Here is a 27,257-nt window from a genome sequence, read left to right as displayed (position 1 = left end):
GAGCAAAAAAACAAAAACTATTTTTTTACCACAAGCATCTTCTAGAATGTTAAAAGTCGTTACCGTATGTTCCCTTATATTTATTAAGGGCTTGAAGTCACTGAGTATATTGTAAGCAACAAGATTTCTACTCACAATTCTCTTTTCTTTATTCACTGTTCTGAAATTATAATGTAAACTAGTTAATACTCCTTGCAGGGTACTTAGGAATAACAATATCTCTGATTCAATTCCACCAAATATGGAGAATACCAAAACTTGACTCAGTTGTATGTTTTGATTATACCAATGGAGCTAACTTTTTAAGCTGCTCTTTTAAAGTTGTTGGTAAAATGTTACTATAACATGTTTCATAATCCTATAAATTTCAGAAATATAATAGAAAATCATCATAGTCTACTACATAAACATCTAGAGTCATGCATATAGTGCCTTGTTTTTCATTTTCAGAGTTCTTGGGAATGGATGTTAGACCTTTCACTTTCAGTTCTGCGGAACTAAAGACGGTGACAAACAATTTCGATTATGCTAATAAGTTAGGAGAGGGTGGATTTGGACGTGTCTATAAGGTAAGTCATTGTTTTCATCACTTTCATTTTGTTTGCAAAACTTTTCAGAACACTTGAACAAGAAATGTTAGTACTTTTTAAGCATACAATTTGACAAAGTAGAAAAGGTTTTTTGGCTTTTTGTCACTATATGTTACTATGTCAAAATCATTATTTTCATTCCATTAATTCAACTCCATTCTCAACAGGGATCACTTGATGATGGAAGAGTGATAGCTGTGAAGCAACTGTCTATGAATTCTCATCAAGGAAAGAGCGAGTTTGTGGCTGAAATTGCTACAATATCTGCTGTCCAACACCAAAACTTGATCAAATTGCATGGATGTTGTATTGAGGGAGGAAAACAACTTCTTGTTTACGAGTATCTAGAAAACAAGAGTCTTGATCAAGCACTTTTTGGTATGAAAATAACACTCATGATGCTTATACAATTACATGCACTAAACAAGGCTAATAATGTCTATGTTTGGCATGATCAGGGAACAATAGCTTGAAGCTAGATTGGTCAACACGTTTTGACATTTGTTTAGGTATAGCAAAAGGCCTAGCTTATCTTCAAGAAGAGTCACGGCTAAGAATCGTCCACAGAGATGTGAAGGCAAGCAACATTCTGCTAGACTCTAATTTGAATCCTAAAATATCAAATTTTGGTTTGGCCAAGCTTTATGATGACAATAAGACTCACATTAGTACTCATGTTGCTAGAACAAATGTAAGATAATTTATCATTGAAGACAATTAGTCACCCTACTTCTATGCATGATCATGTAACAAAAAATAACCATGGATGATGATGATGCAGTGGCTATCTTGCACTAGAATATGCCATGTGCAGACATCTGATAGAGAAAGCGGACGTGTTTGCTTTTGGTGTTGTGGCGCTAGAGACTATCAGTGGCAGGCCGAACTCTGCTCCTAATTTGGAAGAAGAACAAAAATATCTTCTTGAACGGGTACATAATTCCTTATTATTCAATGTATATGTTTTAAATATGGATTCACAACACAACAAGGCCCAATTCTAACTAATTTGTGCTTCTCTAGGCTTGGAACTTACAAGAACAAAACAATGAAGCTGATCTTGTGGATTAAGAGTTATCCAAACTCGATGAAGACGAAGTGAGAAGACTCATAAGAGTAGCTCTTTTATGCACTCAAACATCACCAAAATCAAGGCCATCAATGTCTAGAGTTGTGGCAATGCTTTTAGGAGTTATTGAAGTAAGCACTCAAATCTCAAGGCCTGGTTACTTGGCTGACTAGAGTTTGGATATTCTAAGCAGCATATTAAGTGATGTTGCAACTATAGGAAATGATTCTACCTACTATGATTCGCCTGCTAGTACGAGCATGGTGGGGGATGCATTGCCATCGCCTGCCAAAGGCGCCACTCGTCCAATTCTTCAATGCTACAAGTCCAAAGGCTTTGGTGTGCTGACATTTGGAAGATCATGAATTCCTACCTTTACTTTTGAATGTGCAACTGTTTAAGACTATTTTGTTGACTATTGTGAGAATATTTTGTTTATGTTAATTAGACAGTGTTGAATATCTTAAGACGTTTGGATTGTTTTTAAGATAATCTTTAATGTATTTTGACACAATTATTTGGTTATATGTGTTAGGAACCATATAATTAGTACTCATAAATATATTTGTACAATGTTAAGGGTGTCTTAAGTATATTAAATGAAGTAGGTTTGATTTAAAGCAATAAAAAATGATTATAATATACAGGTTTATATAATAATAATTGAAGCTTATCCAAATATTAGAATAATACAAAAAATGTGTTATTGTATTTTTTACCATAACACTAGTTTATAAGCATAAAATTATGTTATGCAAACTATTTTCTATAATGTAGAAAGTGTGTTATTATAAACTGTATCATTACACTACTTTATAAGTACAAAAAAGTTTTATATAATCTATTTATAAATAGCATAATGAAATAATTATCTAACTACTAAAATAACACAAGAAAGTGTTATCGTAGGCTATACCATAACACTTTTCTATAACTCTAGAAAAGTGTTATGAAAAGTGCTCCGACATAGTATAACACCGCTTTCCTTAACACATCAAAAAGTGTTATGGTATATATTTGATAATACTTTTTTGGTCTTATTGAAAGTGTTTTTTCTTGTAGTGAACGACAACGAAGGGTTTGGTGCTATTGAGAGAAACGGGCAACGAGATCTAGGCTCATCATCACCGTATCTGGGGGAATGAGTTCATCTTCGTTTGATTGGGGGGCTAAGCTCTTCATTGTCAAATCTGGGGGCTAAATGATGTGGCTTGCCGAATATGTGGTTCGCCAGATCCAAGGCGTCCTTGCTACAAGATTATTTGAAATTTTTCTAATTTTTTGACGTGTTTCAAATCTGGGTATTATATATATCATTGGATCTGGTTTTTATCCTCGTTGGTGGTTGAACTTTGTTCAAGGAGTGATGAAAAAGATTTGGGGTGAAGATAGTTTTGGAAGATGGTGGAGATGGGTCGTTGGTTTGAATTTGTTGATTGAAATTGTTGTATGGATGTTGAATTTTGATTTGAAATATGAACTCAAGAACATGTTTTTAACTTATTTTGATGAATCTCTGGGTATCAAAGAAAGAAGAACATGTTTGTGTTTAGATTATTTGGTACGATTTTTAATATTTTGTTTTTTATTAGATTTTGATTTTTTTTAATGTTATAAATTGAGAGTTAAGTTTAATGTTTAGTTTAAATTTTAATTTTCCCTTGATATAATTATTTTAAAGCTTTAATTTAATTAACTAATTTATTTTCTATAATTTTTTAAATTTTATATTAATTTTTAATTTATTAAATTAAAATATTAATAAAACTTGTCATATTGAAAATAAGTTTAACCAAAATTGGGCCCAGGGTATTAATTTGTTCCATTTTGCAATATGTAGGGTCCAAATTGTCATTTAGCAAAACACAGGGTCTGATCGGTAACTTTTGCATAACACAGGGTCACAAATGGTATTTACCCTCAAACAATTCATTGCATTGATATTTATCAAATCCAATATAAATAAGCGCATGAAATTTGATCTACTGACTAACTATTGCAGGTCGAAACAATATGCTGGATATTTGATATTGCCACATATATAATTTGTCTTTACTCAATGGATACAAAACACTCATACTTTAGCACATGACGCAACAGCCCCTCGTGCAACAACAACTACCAGTTTTACTTGGGATGGTGGTGATTTAGTGGCTGTGGGTGTCAAAGTTTCTTTGTTACCTATTCCATTAGGAACCCCTTATTTTTTGGTCCATCACATTCATGCATTTACGATTCATGTGATGATATTGATACTTCTAAAAGGTGTTCAATTTGCTCGTACCTCACGTTTGATACTAGATAAAGCAAATCTTGGTTTTTTTTCCCTTGTGATGGAGGACACGTCAAGTATCCATTTGGGATCATGTCTTCTTAAGGCAATTATGGATGTATAACTCAATTTCAGTCGTAATATTCCATTTCATTTGGAAAATGTAGTCAGACGATTGGGGTATTATAAGTGATCAAGGGGTGGTAACTCATATCACAGGAGGAAACTTTGTGCAGAGTTCAACTACTATTAATGGATGGATTTGTGATTTCTTTTGGGCACATGCATCCAAAGTAATTCATTCCTATGGTTTTTCATTATCTGCATATGGTCTTTTTTCCTAGGTGCCCACTTTGTATGGGCTTTAAGTCTAATGCTTCTCTTCAGTGGGCATGGTTATTGGAAAGAACTTATTGAATCCATCATTTGGGCTCATAATAAATTAAAATTTGCTCCTGCTACTCCACCTAGAGCCTTGAGCATTGTCCAAGGACGTGCAGTAGGAATAACTTATTACCTTCTGCGTGGAATTGCCACAACATGGGCATTCTTCTTAACAATAATTATTGTCGTAGGATAATGGCTAGGAGGATTTGAAAGGCATTATGGCATTACGATTTTCAAGGTTTAGCCAAGGCTTAGCTCAAGACCCCACTACTCGTCGTATTTCGTTTGGTATTGCTACCGCACATGACATCGAGAGTCATGATGATATTACTGAAGAACGTCTTTATCCGAATATTTTTGCCTTTCATTTTTGGCAATTAGTAATAATTTTTATGTGGACTTTAGGAAATCTTTTTTATGTATCTTGGCAAGGAAACTTTGAGGCATGGATACAGGATCCTTTACATGTAAGACCTATTGCTCATGCAACTTGGGATCCTCATTTTGGCACGCAGGATGTGGAAGCTTTTACTCGAGGGGGTGCTCTTGGCCCAATGAATATCGACTATTCGGGTGTTTATCAGTGGTGGTAAAAAAATGGTTGATGTACTAATGGAGATATGCATAATAGAGATCTTATTTTATTAGTTCTTTCAGTCATATCTTTAATAGTGGGTTGATTACACTTACAACCGAAATGGAAACCAAGCGTTTTGTGGTTTAAAAATGTCGAATCCCATCTTAATCATCATTTGTCAAGACTATTTGGAGTAAGCTCCTTGGCTTGGACATGACATTTAGTTCATGTTGCTATTCCTAGATCCAGGGGAGAATACGTTCGATGGAGTAATTTCATAGACGTATTGTCGCATCCCCAAGGATTAGGCCAAATATTTATAGGTCAGTGAATCATTGGGTTTAGACATTACTTTGGTGATCTTGAATCATTTGAAAATAGCAGCAACATACCATTCGAGGGATTTCTTTCTATCAAAGAATCATACAAATTGTTGATTCCGGTGTAATACATTTTTTATTTGATCGAAAGAGTTTAACCAATTCTTTACTTTTGAAATTGAAACTTGCTTGAATTGGACTCTTTCAATTTCTCTATCAAAAATTTACTTCACAATTATCCCAATATATTACTTGATACTAACCTTAGATTCTTGCCTCTGGGAAACGAATCAATACATTTTTCTCGAACTCCATAAGGATGATATGGTTTATATCACAACCCCAGGTTCTAGTGGAACAGAACAAATGATGTCGAGTCAAGAGCACTTTCATTCCGATATAATAGTAAATGGTGGATGTTAGAATCCACAGCAGTTCGTGTCCTTCAAGTCGCACGATTCTTTCTACCACATCATTTTAAATGAAGTTTTTGTTACGATTAATGTCCTAAAAGCATGTAAAGACATTTTATTGGTTTGAAATAAAAGTACAATTTTATTATATTTGAATGTTAAAAATATTTTTTAAATTAATTATATAATAATATCAAGAAAATTCCCTATTCATTCATCAGAATATGATCTTATATTAGTACGAGAGAATTAATATTATATATAATGAATAAAATAGTCAGTAACATATTAAAGAAATCTTTAGTGAATGGTTGCTAGTACAATTTGCTAATCATACGAGCTGTAGGTAATCTAGATTCAGATTACTGATGTGGATAGACATCTTAGTAAAGGTGTTGTATATAATAGAGATGATATATCACAGGACCGATGAGAATGAATTATCTTTATAACCTTGTCGCTTGACATAAAGATTTAATTCTTATCATAATAGATGATCATTTGTAGATCAGTCGAAATCCTGAGTATTCATGAACTCCTGTTTATGTTTATTGGAACTTTTGATTCACTGTTTATGAGGCTAATAACTATTGTTTTGGAGATTCAATTGTTGGGGTTTTATGCCCTAATTAAAACCCAAATTCTTTGTAATCTCATTTTATTATCAATTGTTGGGGTCAATCACTTTGCTCACATGTTTTATTTTCATGATTATTTGTTTGATATAAACTTCTATTAAATCCCGAGCATATAGCTAATCTTATTTATAGTGACGTAATCACAGTGGAATATAAATATGATTATATGTTCAAAATAAGTTAGTCCTAAGATTAGTCAGTGCACTGGATTTACACTGACTTGCCAATCTACGATATGATCTACTTACACATTACAGTGTTATGTTCTTTCCAGAACATTAGCAAAGTAGATAAGATCGGATGTATTTGTTACATCGGACAGGACCGATATTGACAGTTGATAAGATAAGTAAACATACCGTTATTATCTATTCTAGTTATATCATATAATTGACCATAGGTCAATTCAATCTCAATTCTGAGTGGTTAGTATTCTAACTGATTGTATTATTTGAGTTCTTTGACTTGTTCGTTACCAGCTTACCCTATGGACTAGCCCATACTTACATCTTGGGAACTCGGTAGTATAATTGAGTGGGAGTGTTAATCATAGATATGAACATCTATAGCTTCTGATGAAGAAGTGAAACAATGGTTTCCTTTTAGTTTGGTTCAAGGTGTTAAATGATAGAGATCTCATTTCAGTAATTAAATTAGTTTACTGAAATATCATTTACAAGGAACTAAGTATTTTAAGGATAAAATACAATGAGGGGTAAAACGGTATTTTAGTCCTGTCTCATTGTAGACCGTCTATAGAGGATTGAGTGACAATTATGGTTGTAACAATGGATAATTAATAGCGTATCTATATTTGTTATAGAGCGTTCTATGCATTCAAGAGTGCAATTCCGAGTCTATAGTGGAGTACCCAGGAATTAATAAGTTAGTAAATTTATTTGTTACATTTATGATGTAACGCCCTACTACCTTAGAGCCGTCACTAAGTGAGTTTTAAAATGGAAATTGTGCAACTAACAGACTCTATGAGGTTTCTAAAACCAAAAGCGTGACTAAACCAGAGTTTAAGGCTGTACTCTTTCAAAATATTTAGTTTCATTGAAAACATTAAGTATCAAACATCTGGGATCCCAAAAATAAGGTTTACAAAAATATTTACAACTCAAAAATAGATTTACACCAGGTTAACTATCAAAAGAATGAGTTAATACAGCCATATACAAAATGCCCCCAACCAAAGCAGTCGGGCAGGCCGAACATGTATGCGCCACCCCCACGCTCTCCATACTCATGGCCGGTTGACTGACTCCTTGCTTTTACTTGCCACGCAGAGCACCCGTGAGCCGAAGCTCAGCAAGAAAACTCATACAGTATGTAACATATGCATAGAATATAGCTGACATATAATCCACTGATAAATAGGAAAACCATCCGACTGAACCAGCATGGCCATGCCGCCCCAGAGGCCTTACCAAAGCCTGGGGTCTCGGTCCTTACCGTAAGGATAACTCATGTATCCATTGGGTCCCACCCTGGCTATAAGCATTCCATGTGCTAAGTGTTACTTCCCCAAGGCCGTTCTCGGCCTTCACCGCTCTCGGCCTTAGCCGTTCATTTCATTATATTCATACATATAGTACATTTCGAAATAATCATTCAAACATATAATAATTCATTTAAGGTTATACATTTGCACATAATACAATCTAGGGCCATGCCCTGAAATAACACTGTGGGCCCGTGCCCTGTCCTTGGGTGTTACAGTTTTCTTACCTTTCAATTCGATAGCCTTGATCACCTGACTCCTCGAGCACGATCCTACTCGAGCCCTAGCGGTCACCTAAACAAAATCCATAAGTCAAAGTCATCACAAAACCTCAAGTCCAAAACCTAGCCTCGGGACCAATCCCGAGCCCCCGGGAAGTCCTAGATCCCCAAAACAAAGTGGTGGAATCGAGCCCCGAACCGTAAGTCAAAATCCCTCAACAAAAGCCCAAAAATCCCTTTCTGTGAACAGTGCAGCGCTACAGCGCTCTAAAGAGGGCGCTATAGCGCTACAAGCAGAACCACATCCCCCAGAAACAGGGCCTAGCACTACAGCGCCCACTTACTAGCGCTGTAGCGCTAGTTGCAGCCAGACCACACCCAAAAATCGTTTCTACGATTTTCCTTCAACCATTTCAACCCCAAACTTGTCCAAACCTTTTCCAAACCCAAAAACAAACTTATCAACACCTCACACTCATCCCAAGCATCCCAAGAACTCATACCCCAAGCTCAAGCAACCCAAAACTCAAGATCTACCATAATGAACCCTAAAACCAGAAATTCATTCAAACATCAAAGATAAGGTCTTAGAAATCATACCGTGGATGGAATTTCGACCTTGAGTTGAACCCTAGACCTCCTTAGCTTGCTCCTTCTCAATCTTGGCCTGATTTCCCAAAAATCCCCATCTATTTAGCTCAAATACACAGCTCAAACCAGTCAAGCCCTAAAACTGAAATCTCCAAGAACTTACCTCAAATTTCTGATGTGATCTTGCTAATCCCTTGCCAATCCTCAAGTCTAGCTTAGGATCCTTGATTCTCAGCCTACCCTAGCTCTCCACTGAGCTTAACTCCAAGAAAAATGAAGGGAAATGGTGGGAGAGCCACAAACCGATCCTTTGAAGAAAACCCCTCTGTTTTTCTCTCTTTTCTTTTTCTTCCTTCTTCCTTTCTTTCTTCAGCCTTCCCACTCTTTTCTACAAATTCCACTAAGTATAAAGCTCCCTTCAACTTATCTCTAAAAATCCTAAAGACCAAAATGCCCTCTCTAATAATTCTAAACCTTTTTGCCCAAGTAGGGACATTTTAGTCCTATTACCCAAATCCCCACTAATTCCTCAAGTGTTCCTAATAATTCCCGCTCGCTACCCAATACCTGATTAATCACCAAATATACAATCCTCATCAACATGATTAACCTTAATATATTTTCCAAATTCTCATTTAAACTCCCCAGGCTTAACCCAAGCCGGGTATAGATTCCCGCTTTGACTTTTTCGCTAACCCGCTCATTCTAGGATCGTCTCGAGTCACAAATCATAGATATCAACACAGTCATGCCCAAAATGGCCAAATACAAATATGCTCTTTCTAATATAATCAGGTCTACATGCATACTAATTCACATAGTCATGCGTCTCAAATAATCAAATAGTCATATAACGTGCATTATATCATAATCATGCATTAAACTCATTAAAGTCACACACAAAATCCCATTATGCCCTTCAGGCACACTACTCAAGGCCCTTAAGCCTTAATAGCGATTTTGGGTCGTTACATATGATAACTTATTGAAGCTTGATTTCATAGGCCCATGGTCCCCATTGTACCTTGGATAAAATCATCTAGATAGTCTCAATTAATTGATTTAATCATCAATTAGAATTATCAAAGTTGACCAGGTCAATTTCGGATAGTTTTACAGAGTTGTGTAATTTTGAGAAGAAAAGAGAAATTATGGCAGATTTATTAATTAAGATAAATTGGTATCTAAATTAATAAATAAATTTAAATCAAGGTTCAAATTATAAATAATTAATTTGATAAAGGATTTAAATAATTATTTAAGTAATTAAATCAATAGAAAATAATACAGGCCTTGATTTTAAGTCCAATGGGCTTATAATCAAATGGGAAATTTCACGGGCTTATAGCCCATGATAATTTCGACCTAGGGCTTAAAAATGATTATTATTTTATTGATTTTTTAATTAAATTAAATGGCCTAATTGAGTTTATAAAAGGAGTGCTTAGAGAGAAGTCAAAAAGAAGTTTGATAAGTCTCAAGTCAGATTTTCTGATAGTTTTAGATTCTCTCTAAACACAAGTCCTTTTCTAAGCCTCTTTGTTATTTTCTCTTCTTCTCTCTATATCTATCTCATGTGTTGAGAATTGCCCACACTAGTCTAGGTGGTTCTAAGGATACATTGGAAGATTGTGAAGAAAATAGAAGATCGGTTCAGTTTCTTGATAATACTCTGCGACAGAAAGGATACAAGAGTTAGAGAAACTGAAGGAAGGACTCTTAATTCCGCTGCGTATACTGTAAGTATTATATTATTTGTTTCTCTTTGAATTCAATTTTAGAAACATGTTTTAGGCTATCTTGTATTAATTTGTTTAATATTAGATATACATGAAAATAAATAAAGATCCTGTATAAGTTTTTTCCAACATCAATATCATGGATTGCTAGGAACAGGAATTACAATATTGGATTCCATGCTTTCCTAACGGATCGAATATTGGTTTCCTTCAGGGTTAATTCTTAAATTGAATAGTTATTGAGCTCAAATCTATAATTAGATTATAGATGAATTATTCGCTAGTGAATTAATGATCTTAAGGATCAAGATGTAATTAGAAGGGTAAAATAGTAATTTTGACCAGCTCTAATTAACGAACTAATAATGGAGGACAAAACTACATATATTGATTATATCAATGGACTACTAGAGAAAACTCTGTAAATATAATTCTATAAATACTTAGAGTGAAATTCCATATTTATAGTGCAGTAATCATGGAATTAATAAATAATATTATTAGATTAAAGAGTTTATATAATAACCTAATTTATTGGTGCATCATATTATAGGTCCATGGTCCCCATATCACCTCTGTCCTATACTATCGTTGATAAGAATGTCAAAAGAAATATTTGTAAAGAGAAATGACTAAATTGCAAAGGAATTAATTTTCCAGGGCAAGGAAATAATTATGTGATAATTATGGGTAATTGATTAATTGTGGATTAATTGGTTATTTAACTATATAATTTTTATTTTGAAAAACTATAGGTTAAAATTAATATTAATCTTTTTTGGATTAATATAAAGAGAGATAATAATAAATATCTTATTTAGAATATGAAATTTATTTATTTAATTTAAAACTGATGTTTTAAGATAAAGTTAGTTTTGTATTAACTCGTATTTATGTTGGAATAAATATCTTATTTTAAAAGTTGATCAAATAAACAAATGAGTAATTAGGGCAACCCTAATAGGGTTGGGCGACAAAGTCTATAGAGTAAAGTGTGTGGCACCTAGCATCAGGGATTTTTATCCCTAGGATTTGAATTTTGAATTTCAAATAAGTTTTTTTAATCAGTTATTTAATTATTCCTTTTAAATATGATTTAAATAAATAATTAAATGAAAATATCTAATCAATTTTTAATTTGAAATATATTTTAATTAAATAAAGATTATTTAATTAGATTAAATATCTTTATATGCCTGATAGTATGTAACTTTCAAGATAAGGAATTATTATTATTTTGTGTCCTTGTGTGTTTGAGGATTGGTCTGGAAGATCAGGGTGTGAGATGCCAGAACAATGGATAGGAAGATCATTGATTTATATAAAAATACTTAAGGACACTTGATAGGATACAAGAGGTAATCCCTGATCTATTTGTATGTGATTTAATATGTATACAGTTGTATGATCTTGGCTGGTATTAATGTTTATTAAAGTGGGTCAATATATTTTGCTGCGTACCTTTGATTTGATCATTTAATACCAACAATTTTACCATAACATTCCTTTAGTTTGAAACCAATATGTAATTAATTTTAACACCCTAAATTCTAGCTTTAATTGTAGAAATAATGATGTTGAAAAATTAACGTAATAAATCGTAAAAAAAATGTGTTGCTTTCTTTACTGATAATTTTAAATAAATATAACTCGAGTTTTGGAAAAATAAATAATAGTCTTTACGATAAAATAAAATTAAAATGTAACGCCCTAAATTCTCATGGATTACCGAGAACACAACATTGAATCATAAATCATAAATATTGCTTTTTTATTAAATAAAAACTTGAAAATAAATACATGGATGCATGGTTTTACAAAAATAAAATAATTGTATTTAACATAAAAATGAGCAACATCTAAAATAAAACTTTAAAAGAAAACATTCTTTAATAAAAATAAATAAATAGGCCCGCTTGATCATCCTCGACTATATGGTCCCCACGAGTACATCACGAAGGTCTTAGGTCCCACTCGCCACCGACCTTTCTATCCTTAATTTCCTAAAATAACAACATCATAAGGAGTGAACTTCTAAGCCCACTAAGGAAAATACAAACAAAAGCTAGTCATATAATCAAACATAACATAAATTCACAAGAGTCATACAAACACAAAAATCTAGGTCATATTACAGCTTAAGTCATAAATCTAAATCATAAATCATACTCTAAGTCATAAGTCATAAACCATAAGTCATAGATCATAAATCATAGGTCATAAGTCATACTCATAATCATAACTATGGGTCATAAGTCATAATCATAATCGTAACTATGGGTCATAATAACAAGCCAGATATAATAAAAAGATAAGTGTTTATACAGGGGTGGCAATTAAGCCCCGGACATAAGTTCGTCATACACCAGACATCACTTAGGTCCGTCATAAAGTTTTGGCAACCGAGCCTACCTGACATAGTCCGTCATACGCATTGGACACCTTAGGTCCAGACACACTTACCCCTTAATTGTGCCTGAAATGTTAGGTCATACAAACATAAACTATATCATAAACTACATAAACTAAGTCATAATACTAAACTATCTAATTTTCCTTACCAAAAACTGGAATATTGGAGACAAGAGCAGGATTGAAACTCATAAAACCCAACATAAGAAACCATAAGTTTCCTAAAGAAAATAAAATGAAGAGAAGATCTAAACCATCGAGATAGAAACTTACCGAAAACTTTATGTTTCAAAGGAATTGAACACCTAACCAAAAGTCACTATCACAAGTTAGTATTTGAAGAAAATTAAAGAATAATAGAAACTATAGTGAATACCTTTGTAGTGCACCAAAATTATTTTTTAGATTATTTAAATTTTGTGCTTTATTTGATTTAAATGTTAAGTGTGATGAATTGTTTTATTTAAGTGTTGTTATTTTATTTAATTGTTTATTTGTTTTATTTGATTGTTTGTTATTTTATTTAATTGTTAGAAATGTTTTGGTTAATTAATTTAATAAGTGAATAATTGTGTAACATATTATTTTACTATTAGTGTTACATTTTATTTAAGTGTGACAAATGAGGTAATTATGTGAGCTATGGTGGAATGCACTAAGGTGCATGATAGATAGTAATGCACCCTAGTGATTTAGTGTGTGCTAGTGCATGGTAGCATGGTGCACATGTGTAGATTTTCTACACATTTTATGTTTCCTTATTTTAGATTTTATTTAGGTTAATTTATTTATAAAAAAAAAAAAGAAAAGAAAGGGGAAATGGGAAGTGGGCGTGTGACCTAGTGGGAATGGAATATTTCCTTAAGATGGTAAAAAAAAATCAAGACTTGAAGACCATGATCATTTGGGGATAGGCATGATCATATCTTATCCCTTTGTATCTTTTTGAAATAAAGAGAAATCAAAGAAAATAAAAGAGAAATGGAAACTTACCTTAATATTGTTTGGGGAGACTTTATGAGGGGATTTGTGATAAAGGGGCTAAGAAAGGAGAGAAGAGCCATTGCTCTTGGGTGTGTGTGTATGGCTGCCGTAACCTAGAGAGAGAGAGAGAGAGAGTGCCGTGTAGAGAGAGAGAGAGAGAGAGAGAGGAAGAAAGAAAGAAAGGAAGAAGGAAGAAGAAAGTGAGAGGAACCCCCTAGAGTATGTCTTCTTGTTTTCTCTTTGTTTAATCTCTTTATTTGATAATATGATATTGATTTGTGTTATGTTTTGTGTGTGTTTGGATTCTTCTTTCTCCTCATGGTGGCTTTCCCATAAAAACCCTAGGCTTGAACAAGGGTGTGGAGTTTGGGGTATTGATCTTTTGTGTTCTTGATTTTTTACAATCAAGAGAGGTAATGGTCTTTTCCTTAGCCTTATATTGTTTTTGGTTGGGTTGTATATGAGGTTTTTGCTAATGGTGCTAATGGTTGATTTTGGTAGGATTGATGTATAGGATTTGGATTTTGTGAGGGTATGATTTGTGTTTAAGGGTTGTGATGTTGATTTTGCTATGCATAAAAAAATTGTAATAATCTATGAATACTTGTATGGTGATTTCGGCCTAGGTGCACCCAAGGGTGTTCTTGATATGTTGTGTGATTTACAATATGTTTGATCCATGTTTTAGGATCTATGATATATGGGTAAGAGAATAAGTGGTAATCTTGATATTTTGATCATGAAATCTTGTTAGATGCATGTTATATTTTGAATGATTAAATTATAAGATGCATGAAAATAATGATAGAAATATGCTAGGTTATTATAAGGCATATGTGAATATGGTGCTTATAAATTTACTATATGCTATTTTTATTGTTAATGTTTTGTTGGTTTTCATGGAATTGCAACAAATGATTTTAAAAGGATTCATGTGATTATGTTAGTAGAATCATGCATATTATAAGAGCATAATGAGATTTTAGGCATGAATGATTTTATGTAATTTTTGAGACAAAAGTTGAGTTTTACAAAGAATTAAGCTTGCTGTTTTTTTTCAAATAATTGGGTAAAAGTTGATAAAAAGATGAGTTGCATGCATAAATAATGTTCTTGATGAATATGTTATTTTTTATGAAATTAAAAGAGGATTTTAAGTCTCATGTTATGATATTTTACTCAATTAATATCCTACAGAATTTTTATTGAATTTTGAGGAAAAACAATGAGTTTATAAAATTGAATATGGTGATTTTAATGATAAAAAATGGTTGCTGGAATTTTGTAATAAAATGTGAAGAAAGTTTCACTAAAAATGGATTTGATTAATTTTTGGAATAAATTATTTTTCCTAAGTTATGGTAATATTGAAAATTGATATTTTAATGGTATGAATGCATATTTTGATAAATAATGATTTTCTTTATTTTGATTGAGAAAAATATTTAGACTCTATTTATTTATGATTTTTGAATAAAATAAATAGTGGCTGAAAGTTTGTTTTAAAAAGTTAACAATTGTTATTAAATTGTCACATATGAGTTTTTACCACTTAAAAACTAAGTCTTAAATAAATTAAATCAAAATATAATTTTTCCACACTTAAAATATATTTTTCACATCATTTTTGTAACACAATAATAAAATATATTTTTCTAAAGAAACATGTTAAAATAGGTATTTTAATTAAACCCAAGCTTGTTGGTTAATTCTTGGTAAATTAATATTTATTTAATGAAAATGTCACATATTTTATTTTGAGCTAAAATAAAATAAAGTTTTGAGAAATTTAATCAACTTAGAAATTTTAAAGAAAACATGTAATATGGCCATTGATTTTCAAACAATAGAAGCAAGAAATGTAGGGTTATCGTTTTTGAAAACGTCTTTATTACGCAACGTTCTCACGTATGCATGTTACATGCAAATCAACTTTTACGTCCAAAATCATGATTATTATTCAACTATGTAATTTTTATAAAGCAATCATGTTAGTAAAATGGGTAGAACGGGCATTATTCTTTTGGCGATAATTGCATGTTTTAGTGTAACTGTTATCATGAGTGCATGGCCCATGCACACATGAGTTGTATGGAAGGGAAAAATAGTAATTTTATGAACCTAAGAAACGCTATTTTGATTATGATATAGGCTCGTTGAAAGATTGTGAAATTCTTAGCTTGGACCTGAGGTAAGGAAGTTAGATAGATTTTATGATTTTATGCTATGAATGGTAAGGCTGTTATATGAATGAACTGTTATGAAATTATGAATGCCTTAATGTGATGATCTGTTGAATGTGATATGTGTATGGATGTTAGATACATCAAACAGAATGCGATGTTAGATACATCAAACAGATTTCGATGTCAGATACATCGAACGAGTTACTAAGGACATTGAGACGTGACTCCTAGGGCGGACGCGCCGAGGTTATTCAAGGACCAGTGATCTCCTGTTTACCTCATAGGGTGACATGGACAACTAGCGTTCCATGCTCATCATGTATGCTGTATGATTGTGATATGATGATATGTCACATTTATGTTATGATATGTTGTTATGTCACATTTATGTTATGATATGTTGATATGTCACATTTATGTTATGATATGTTGATATGTCACATTTATGTTATGATATGTTGATATGTCACATTTATGTTATGATATACCATGACGTTTTTAGATGAATGTTAGTGTTTGGTTGTTTGTTGTTTTTCTTACTTGCTTATTTTCTTGTACTTCCTTACTGGGCTTTTAGCTCACCCCTTACTTTCCTTCCAGGTAGCAAATAGGATTTCTCTATGGCACGCGTGGTGACGTGAGGAGTTCTTCATCATGGGGTGTATGGCGTGGGGCAATCCTATGGACGATAAAACGATCAACGTAGAACGCCATTTAAATTTTGTTTTGTTTTAAGGGACTTTTTCCTAAATTATCAGTGGGACTCTGTTATTTAACTTAATTGGTTTTCTTTGAACTTTGCATAAAAACCTATGTTTTATTTTAAACTTATGGCGCCAACTTGCATGATTTTAAATAAGTCCCCCTGAGACTTTAATAATGGATGGTATTCTTTTATAAGCTATGTTATGCAAATATTTTGTAAGTATTAGTCTAGGGCGTTCTTTACAACCTTGGATAGCTTAGAACCTCGATCTATACCTCGAACACCAAAAATCACACAAAAACTTACTTCCCAAGTGTTTATAAAAGCTTAGATTTGAAAACCTTTAACCCCAAACCCTAGTGTTTCTCTCTAGAATAATCTTAGCGGCTTGGAGGCTCTGAACTGTACTTGAATGACGAATGAAATGGCTGAGTGAAGGATCCTATTTATATAAATGACGGAGTGAAACTAACTCCTTTAAAATGAATAAATAAATGATTAAAAATGAATAAATTTGAATTATCTGTTCAACAGATGCCCAAAACTTGGTCAAAAATGTTCAGGAACGAGTCAAGGTTGTTGAGGTATGTTTCTAGTTCAAAATTCTACGAAAATTCAAAAATTGGTCATTGGAGTCAATATATCGCCTTGGGTAGGCGATATATCGCCCCTACCATGATCCCGAGGGTCCGTGGTTTCGTTCGTGCGAAGTCGACGTGTTTTCCATATCAATTATAGGCGACATATCGGCCCCTATAGCTACGATATATTGGCATACGATGATATTTTTGTAAAGAACGCCCTAGACTAGTACTTACAAAACATTCGTACAACATAGCTTATAAAAGAATACCGTCCATTTCTAAAGTCTCAGGGGACTTATTTAAATTCATGCAAGTTGGCGCCATAAGTTTAAAATAAAACATAGGTTTTTATGCAAAGTTCAAAGAAAACCAATTAAGTTAAATAACAGAGTCCCACTGATAATTTAGGAAAAAGTCCCTTAAAACAAAACAAAATTTAAATGGCGTTCTACGTTGATCGTTTTATCGTCCATAGGATTGCCCCACGCCATACACCCCATGATGAAGAACTCCTCACGTCACCACGCGTGCCATAGAGAAATCCTATTTGCTACCTGGAAGGAAAGTAAGGGGGTGAGCTAAAAGCCCAGTAAGGAAGTACAAGAAAATAAGCAAGTAAGAAAAACAACAAACAACCAAACACTAACATTCATCTAAAAACGTCATGGTATATCATAACATAAATGTGACATATCAACATATCATAACATAAATGTGACATATCAACATATCATAACATAAATGTGACATATCAACATATCATAACATAAATGTGACATAACAACATATCATAACATAAATGTGACATATCATCATATCACAATCATACAGCATACATGATGAGCATGGAACGCTAGTTGTCCATGTCACCCTATGAGGTAAACAGGAGATCACTGGTCCTTGAATAACCTCGGCGCGTCCGCCCTAGGAGTCACGTCTCAATGTCCTTAGTAACTCGGTCGATGTATCTGACATCGAAATCTGTGTGATGTATCTAACATCGTATTCTGTTTGATGTATCTAACATCCATTCACATTTCACATTCAATCATATCATCACATTAAGGCATTCATAATTGCATAACAGTTCATTCATAAAACAGCCTTACCATTCATAGCATAGAAACATAAAATTTATCTAACTTCCTTACCTCAGGTCCAAGCTAAGAATTTCACAATCTTTTCAACGAGCCTATATCATAATCAAAATAACGTTTCTTAGGTTCATAAAATTACTATTTTGCCCTTCCATACAACTCATGTGTGCATGGGCCATGCACTCATGATAACCGTTACACTAAAACATGCAATTATCGCCAAAAAGAATAATGCTCGTTCTACCCATTTTGCTAACATGATTGCTTTATAAAAATTACATATTTGAATAATAATCATGATTTTGGACGTAAAAGTTGATTTGCATGTAACATGCATACGTGGGAACGTTGCGTAATAAAGACGTTTTCAAAAACGATAACCCTACATTTCTTGCTTCTATTGTTTGAAAATCAATGGCCATATTACATGTTTTCTTTAAAATTTCTAAGTTGATTAAATTTCTCAAAACTTTATTTTATTTTAGCTCAAAATAAAATATGTGACATTTTCATTAAATAAATATTAATTTACCAAGAATTAACCAACAAGCTTGGGTTTAATTAAAATACCTATTTTAACATGTTTCTTTAGAAAAATATATTTTATTATTGTGTTACAAAAATGATGTGAAAAATATATTTTAAGTGTGGAAAAATTATATTTTGATTTAATTTATTTAAGACTTAGTTTTTAAGTGGTAAAAACCCATATGTGACAATTTAATAACAATTGTTAACTTTTTAAAACAAACTTTCAGCCACTATTTATTTTATTCAAAAATCATAAATAAATAGAGTCTAAATATTTTTCTCAATCAAAATAAAGAAAATCATTATTTATCAAAATATGCATTCATACCATTAAAATATCAATTTTCAATATTACCATAACTTAGGAAAAATAATTTATTCCAAAAATTAATCAAATCCATTTTTAGTGAAACTTTCTTCACATTTTATTACAAAATTCCAGCAACCATTTTTTATCATTAAAATCACCATATTCAATTTTATAAACTCATTTTTTCTCAAAATTCAATAAAAATTCGGTAGGAAATTAATTGAGTAAAATATCATAATATGAGACTTAAAATCCTCTTTTAATTTCATAAAAATTAACACATTCATCAAGAACATTATTTATGCATGCAACTCATATTTTTATCAACTTTTACCCAATTATCTTGAAAAAAACAGCAAGCTTAATTCTTTGTAAAACTCAACTTTTGTCTCAAAAATTACATAAAATCATTCATGCCTATAATCTCATTATGCTCTTATAATATGCATGATTCCACTAACATAATCACATGAATCCTTTTAAAATCATTTGTTGCAATTCCATGAAAGCCAACAAAACCTTTTCAATAAAATAGCATATAGTAAATTTATACCATGTTCACATGTGCCTTATTTTAACCTAGCATATTTCTATCATTATTTTCATGCATCTCACAATTTAATCATTCAAAACAAAACATGCATCTAACAACATTTCATGATCAAAAATATCAAGATTACCACTTGTCCTCTTACCCATATATCAAAGGTCCTAAAACATGGATCAAATATTTTGGTAAATCACACAACAAATCAAGAACACCCTTGGGTGTACCTAGGCCGAAATCACCTTACATGTGCTCATAGATTATTACAATTTTTCATGCATAGCAAAATCAACATCACAACCCTTAAACACAAGTCATACTCTCACAAAATCCAAATCCTATACATCATTCCTACCCAAAAATCAACCATTAACACCATTAGCAAAACCTCAAATACAACCACCAAAAACAATATAAGGCTAAGGAAAAGACCATTACCTCTCTTGATTGTAGAATCAAGAACACAAAAGATCAATACCACAAACTCCACACCCTTGTTCAAGCCTAGGGTTTTATGGGAAAGCCACCATGAGGAGAAAGAAGAATCCAAACACACACAAAGCATAACACAAATCAATATCATATTATCAAATAAAGAGATTAAACAAAGAGAAAATAAGAAGACATACTCTAGGGGGTTCCTCTTCACTTTCTTCTTCCTTCTTCCTTTCTTTCTTTCTTCCTCTCTCTCTCTCTCTCTCTACACGCCTCTCTCTCTCTCTCTCTCTCTCTAGGTCACGGCAGCCACACACACACACAAGAGCAATGGCTCTTCTCTCCTTTCTTAGTCCCTTTATGACAAATCCTCTCATAAAGTCTCCCAAACAAATTAAGGTAAGTTTCCATTTCTCTTTTATTTTCCTTGATTTTTCTTTATTTCAAAAAGATACAAGGAATAAAACATGATCAAGCCTATCCCCAAATGATTATAGTCTTCAATTTTTTTGATCCTTTTTACCATTTTAATGATATATTGCATTCCCACTAGGTCACACGCCCACTCCTCCTTTCCCTTTTCTTTTATTCTTTTTTTTTTTTTAATAAATAACTCCATTAAATCTAAAATAAGGAAACCTAAAATGTGTAGAAAAATCTACACATGTGCACCATGCTACCATGCACTAGCACACACTAAATTACTAGGGTGCATTACTATCTATCATGCACCTTAGTGCATTCCACCATAGCTCACATAAATACCTCATTTGTCACACTTAAATAAAATGTAACACTAATAGTAAGATAACATGTTACACATTTAATCACTTATTAAATTAATTAACCAAAACATTTCTAACAATTAAATAAAATAACAAACCATCAAATAAATCAAATAAACAATTAAATATAATAACAACACTTAAATAAAACAATTCATCACACTTAACATTTAAATCAAATAAAGCAAAAAATTTAAATAATCTAAAAAAAAAAATTTTGGTGCACTACAATTTTAAACATGTTTTTGCACACTTCAGCATAATTTGAAATTGATTAAAACTTCTTTGACTGGGTAAAATGTGATCCTAACAGATAATGGAAGGTTCTAGAGCTTCTAGATATTTCTTTTAATTAAACTATTCATCTAAAATCCTTAATTCCTTAATAAACATACATGTTACAAGTGTCACACTCATAATAATTCTATCTAAACCTTAGGTTATAATAGATAATATTCTTAGGACTATATTCATTAATCAAACCTTATGATAAAATTAATATTTCTAAACCATAAGTTAAACTTATAAAATTCATAACTATTTCTACGAGTTTCTAACTAAATCCCAGCTTTGACCAATATCCACAAAAACTAAAATTCTACAGCTACTACTACTACTATCTAGCTAAGTAAAATTCTAGGACGCTACATAAAACTAGGCAACATTAAATCATAAAATTCATAATTTCCCAAGAAAATAACACACGACTATACGACCCCCACATATTCACACCAGTCTTGCTATTGGGAATCTGCTCGCCACCAGTCATCTATGGTTAACATATTTTGCAAAAATAAAAGAAAGGAATGAGCTTTAACCCTAGTAAGGAAAATACACAGCAATTCCTACAAAAATCAATCATAAACTTATAACGAATAATTTTACATGCAATACTATATTCATAACATAAACCAAGGTCATAATCTATCCTATATCACCAGCATACAAAAGATCATGCATAGATCTAGATCATAAATTATATCTTGCAATCATATCATTAGTCATAAACACAATAATAACAAATCAAGACAACCCAAGAAATAATTGAAAGTCAGTTATATAATAATATAATCAAATATATCATAAATTTCACAAGCGTCACAACAAAACTTATTTATACTAATCATACAACATCATAAAATCCTAGGTCATAACATAGCCTAAGTCATAATCATAAATCATAATCTAAATCACAGTTCATAGTCATAAGTCATACACTACTACAAAATACCCTTTACGGGACACTTTTTTAGGACATGCACATAAATGCAAGTCCTTAAAAATATTTATGGAGTTTTTAGGACACTCATTGAGAGTCCTGAAAAAACATAATATAGGACTCGCAATGAGTGTCCTAAAAAAATATGCGAGTCCTAAAAAACTATGGGCTAAAAAATGAGTGTTTTACTTAACAATTTTAAGGACTTGCTTTGGGAGTCCTTAATACTCTTTAAGGACTCGCTTTGAGAGTCCTAAAAACACATTGGCGAGTCCTAAAAACACATTGGCTGAAAAATTAGTAATTGTGACTTTTAAAGACTCGCTTTGCGAGTCCTAAAACAGTATTAAAGACTCTCAAAGCAAGTCCTTAAAATATTTTGTAAAGAAGCATAAAAACACTCTTTCTTTCGAAAATATAGGATAAAAGGAATTTATTTTAGTCTCACCCAAGATATTTTTAATTTAAATAAAAAAAATTATGTTAACTAAAATAGAATTTATATATTAGAAATCTAATCCCTAATATACCACTAATGGATTGTAGCCGCAGACCCTCACCCTCACTCTCGATCTCTCCGTCAACGCACCCCTCACCCTCGATCTCTCTGTCGCCGCACCCTCACCCTCCCTCTCGATCTCTCCGTCGCCGCCTCTACCTCAGCCAGCCGATTGTAGCCGCACCGCCACCGTCGCCGACCGAATAGCACAGGCAGAAGGGACGATTCGCACGGAGCGAAGAGCACAGGCCGAAGGTATTAATCAATAATAATTTCCATTGCCAATAATAATAATAAAAAGGAAAAAAAATCAACCTAAGTTCTTGATATCTAAGCCAAGTGGAGTTGTTCAATATTAGTAGAAATGATGAAAATGAAAGAAAAATCAAGTCTGTCAACTTTTATTTTCTCATTTCTTTCTGGATATGATGCATGCTGGTTAATTGTATTTATGTATTTACATATTTTATAAAGATCATTGAGTCATTGCCTCGTTTGTTTGAACTTCGAACCATATTATTTTAGTTTGTGCTTTCATTCTATTGTAGATTGTGTGTATCTGGGTCTGGTTTTTCTGACCAATTTGAGTGTTGTTGATTTGTCTGGATTTTTTTGTACATATGTTTTTTTTTCTGTTCATTGGGTGATATCAAATAAAAGAAAGCTCGTGATTTTATTTTATTGTTCATCGGGGTGTATCACGGGATCCGTTTATTTCATTTATTTTGTTTTTCTGATGCATTCTTTCTGCCTGACCATTCAAGTAACGAAAATAGCATTTATAATTTATTCCATTGTTTGACGAAGTTTAAATATATTTGCGTAAATTGGTAAGCAGTGAATAAATTTTGCAACTTCAGAAAGTAGACCAATGTTATTCAGATTCTATATATATATATATTCATATAAATGGGGTGATAGTCTATAAAACCAGAGCTCACTGTGCAAGCTGAGCCAATCATGGACCCTTATGGCCCTTCTATAGTTGATGAAAATTTGGAAGCTATAGTGGTCAGGTTAGTTTTGGATTAACTTCTTTTTTGGGACATTTCATTGAAATTTATACATGATGATAAGTATTATGATCTGGCCATTAAACTGGTTTTTCAAGTGGATTAGTTGAATTTTGTTTGATTAATGAGCCAGAAGAAGAAAAGTTTGACTGATTTTGGTTATGGCAGTAAGGAGACTTTACCAGGTGGAGTTTCAGTCAATAAAAAGAGAGTTGAAAAGGGCTTTCACAACTAAAGGTTTTCACTTTGTTTCTTTCTACTCTCTTCTGATTTTGGATTATCAAACCCAGTTTTAGATATTATTCAATTATGGAAGTTTATGGAACTAATAATAAACTATATTATATAATATAATCTCTTATACTATAACAAGCTCCCCTTTCTCCTTCAAGCAAGAGATGTTGGTCTCATTCTCACTTTCGTCTTGAGTAGTCTTTTATTTTTGTCTTTGGAAAGCAATTAATGTATGTATGCTAATATATAATATATTAAAAGCTACATGTGAGGATATATAATGATAACTTCCATGTCTAATTTCAGTAGCTCTAGTAATTAATAATCTCCAAAAAGGCCCGTCGGCAACATCATTCAATTCCTGTTATGTATAATTCATCCCAATAAGGTTAATTAATTTCTCAATATATATATATATATATATATATGTTTGCATAGCATGTTATATAGCTTGGTTCTTAGCAAAAATGGCATATATATGCATGCCTCTCCCCCTTGTGGTATTGAGGGTAATCAAATACTATCGATCAGATCATCACACTCTTCTTTGTATAGATTATTGAGTGGAACATCATCTATACCACTCATTAATATTAGTTTATGTAGCTATATATAGTTAATTAATTAGGAGACTCTAGCTATATACATGATATGTTTCTTGAATTTGGTTTGTCTTGTTCATGCAGCTTCTAATTGATGGTAACTTATTATTACAGTAACATAATTGCTGGTCCCTTTTGTGTGTTTATAATTTGTTTTTGTTTGCATATTGTAATGTGGTACTGACAGCTTAAAACAATGGCCATGAGTACTTATCCCCAAAAAAATCAGAGCTCTATCTCGCCGTTCTCCTGACTCCGCTACTCTCTCCATTTCGCTGTCATCTCTTGGTTTTCCGAGGTACTCTTGCTCGTCTTTGGTGTGCGTGGCGTCGTCTCCGGTGGTGGCTGTTCTCTCTTCTTGTTAAAGGTTTGGCTGTTCTTGGACTTAGTGTTACAAATAGCATTTATTTATACTATGTACATTTGCTTTTGTTGATTTGTTTATACTATCTAATATTTTACAAATTTTTAGTAACGTACTTTATTAGAATATATAAAGCTGCTAATGTTTCCATTTGCACAAGTGTGGAGGTTGTGCAACTATTGAAATTGGTTTTGCAGCTTTTGAATTTCAAAGCTGGGATGGTTAGTTTTTATCTATTTAAAATAGTATAGATTTGTTAAGGATTAATATATATATGTAATCACTGTAACTTTGTGATTTGGAGAGGGCTATACAAGGGTCCCGTTATTAGAACTGGAGAATTTCTTTTTTTGATGTTCTTTACATTTTAGTCAAATTTGCTTTACTTGATAGGTGTACGAGTTTATATAAGAGTCTTGCTAGGAAGTTGCAAGGAAGAATATATATTTGAGAGTTATATATTGAGAATCCAATTAAAAGAAAGTGGAAAGGATCAATGAGAGAAGTTGACCGTTGTTTTCATTTGGTTTCAGTTTAATTTAAGAGTTTGGTCAAAGTATGTAGTTCACTAGTTGCTCCTGGGCCTTTTAAACAAAAAAATTATAGTAGCTCCTGGACCTTTTAAACAAAATATCATATGGAGCGTTGTTATATAGGCACCAGTAGTGGTTGGTGTCTAACACCACCACATTTTGATGGGTACAATTTACTAGCAGATCATATGTATTTTATTCTAAATAAAAAAAGCTCTTAAAAGTGTTCATTAGACAAATGATAGTTGATACAAGGGTGACATGTAAAAGAATATACAAGTATGTATGCATATATTTGTTGTGTTGATTTTAACCGTTTTAAAAGAGCATGTCAACATCTGACATTTTTCTTTTTTTATAATGTTGATTAAAATGAATAGGTTAATATTTTGATTGGTCTTAAAGCATTGGATTGGTAGCTAATTGCAAGAGGTATGTTGCATTTGATTTAGTTTTAAAAAATTTTAATATTTTATAATTTTGAATGATAACTGTACTATTTTAGTGGAGTTTGGATATCTTAGATATTCATCCGTAGTGAAGTAGGTTGCAGTGATAACAGAAGATTGAGAACTTGCATGTCTTAGTGAAGTAGGTTCTGAGAATTTTGTGTGCTGCGGTGATATATGGATGAAAACCTGTGTGTTGTTTGATTTGATTGACATGTTGGTGTTGATTGTGACAAATGCCTAGGCTAGTAAATTAGGGGATATGCTGTCCAATTTTCTATAAATTTTTTTGTACTTAGTTTTGTGTGGAAATATAAAAAAGATGACTGCCACAATGATAAATTTGTGATCTGGATATTTAACATTTGAACCCTCATATGAACATGGTTATCAAAATAATTTTTGATCCCCTCTTATGAATGCTCAGCGTGCCCTCTTTAATCATAGAAATGAATAAAGTATATGTTGCACTTGTTTAGTTTCACAACGGGTACAGATCTAAAAGCTCACTATGTTCTTAAAAAGACAAAGATAAGCAAATAAGTTGTCCCATCAAAAATTAAAATCACACAACTGCATTAGGCCAACATAAGTGACATTTTGTGTTTACTTTCTTGAATCATCCGTGTATTTACAATGCATGGTATTTTTCCTTTTTATGGAAGATATATATATATATATTGTTGTTGAATTTGTATTATGGACTTATATAAACTTTATGCTGATGAATTTAACATTAAATAAAAAACTATCAATAATATTTCTTTTTTAAAATTTACATTAATATCTCAGTTGACTGGTCTTTGTAGCACCTTAATTTGACTTCCATAATAGCAGCTATTTGCCTGGCCTAATTTAGCTTTGGTCTCTAGATATGTCTCAAATAATTTTGATGTACTTTTGCCTAGTCTGTTACCAAACATTGGTCCCAAAACAATTACTTTATTTATTAAGTTGGATTTGTGTAATTAAAACAATATTCAACCATGTCAATAATAATATTGGTTAAAAGCATTTTAAAAGTAGTCCCAATATAATAGGTGAACTTTTAGGGGAGTGGTCCAGTAAATTAATTCAAAAAATTTATGTAATGGTTGGCTCAAGTAAATGTATACCAAAAAAAAAAGTATGGTCCAACTTTGCTACATCACCAGCTTTGTATAAATAATTTGGTTATTGCATTTTTATGACTATTTTATACAATAAAATAAATTAGTTGCTTCAGACAATTAAAGGATCCCCTCCTATAGAATTAGAACAACGTTAATCAAAGATTAGATTTAATAATTGGTTAACTTTTGTGAGTCACTTTTGAGTAATTGATTATATACTAATCCCTATAATATACTAATACAACATATTGAATAAAATGATGATAATTTCTATGTTTTGTTGTTTCATGAGAAATGAGAATCCAAACTTTTTAGATAACGTGACAAATTG

At 32.1% G+C, this 27,257-nt stretch overlaps 1 protein-coding gene across 1 annotated transcript; it reads left to right on the top strand.

The window, feature by feature from the left end:
- The first annotated feature begins 419 nt into the window (after positions 1-419).
- Positions 420-23,794, top strand: LOC133800182 (probable LRR receptor-like serine/threonine-protein kinase At1g56140). The gene is made up of 5 exons (XM_062238139.1): positions 420-569; positions 758-968; positions 1,049-1,281; positions 22,667-22,874; positions 23,554-23,794. Exons 1-5 carry the CDS (start codon positions 420-422, stop codon positions 23,649-23,651), a joined length of 900 nt encoding a protein of 299 aa, XP_062094123.1. The 3' UTR covers positions 23,652-23,794.
- Positions 23,795-27,257: the final 3,463 nt, after the last annotated feature.

The sequence above is a fragment of the Humulus lupulus genome, chromosome 9 (genome assembly GCF_963169125.1).
Source record: "Humulus lupulus chromosome 9, drHumLupu1.1, whole genome shotgun sequence".
Taxonomy (NCBI): Eukaryota; Viridiplantae; Streptophyta; class Magnoliopsida; order Rosales; family Cannabaceae; genus Humulus; species Humulus lupulus.
This window is presented reverse-complemented; position numbering and strand designations above follow the sequence as displayed.

Excerpts from the sequence above, each read along its gene's own strand:
- LOC133800182 (XM_062238139.1), top strand. The coding sequence starts at position 420 with ATGCATATAGTGCCTTGTTTTTCATTTTCAGAGTTCTTGGGAATGGAT. Across the intron at positions 969-1,048 it reads TCTTGATCAAGCACTTTTTG|GGAACAATAGCTTGAAGCTA; the intron begins GTATGAAAATAA and ends TGGCATGATCAG. Across the intron at positions 1,282-22,666 it reads CTCATGTTGCTAGAACAAAT|CCGCAGACCCTCACCCTCAC; the intron begins GTAAGATAATTT and ends AATGGATTGTAG.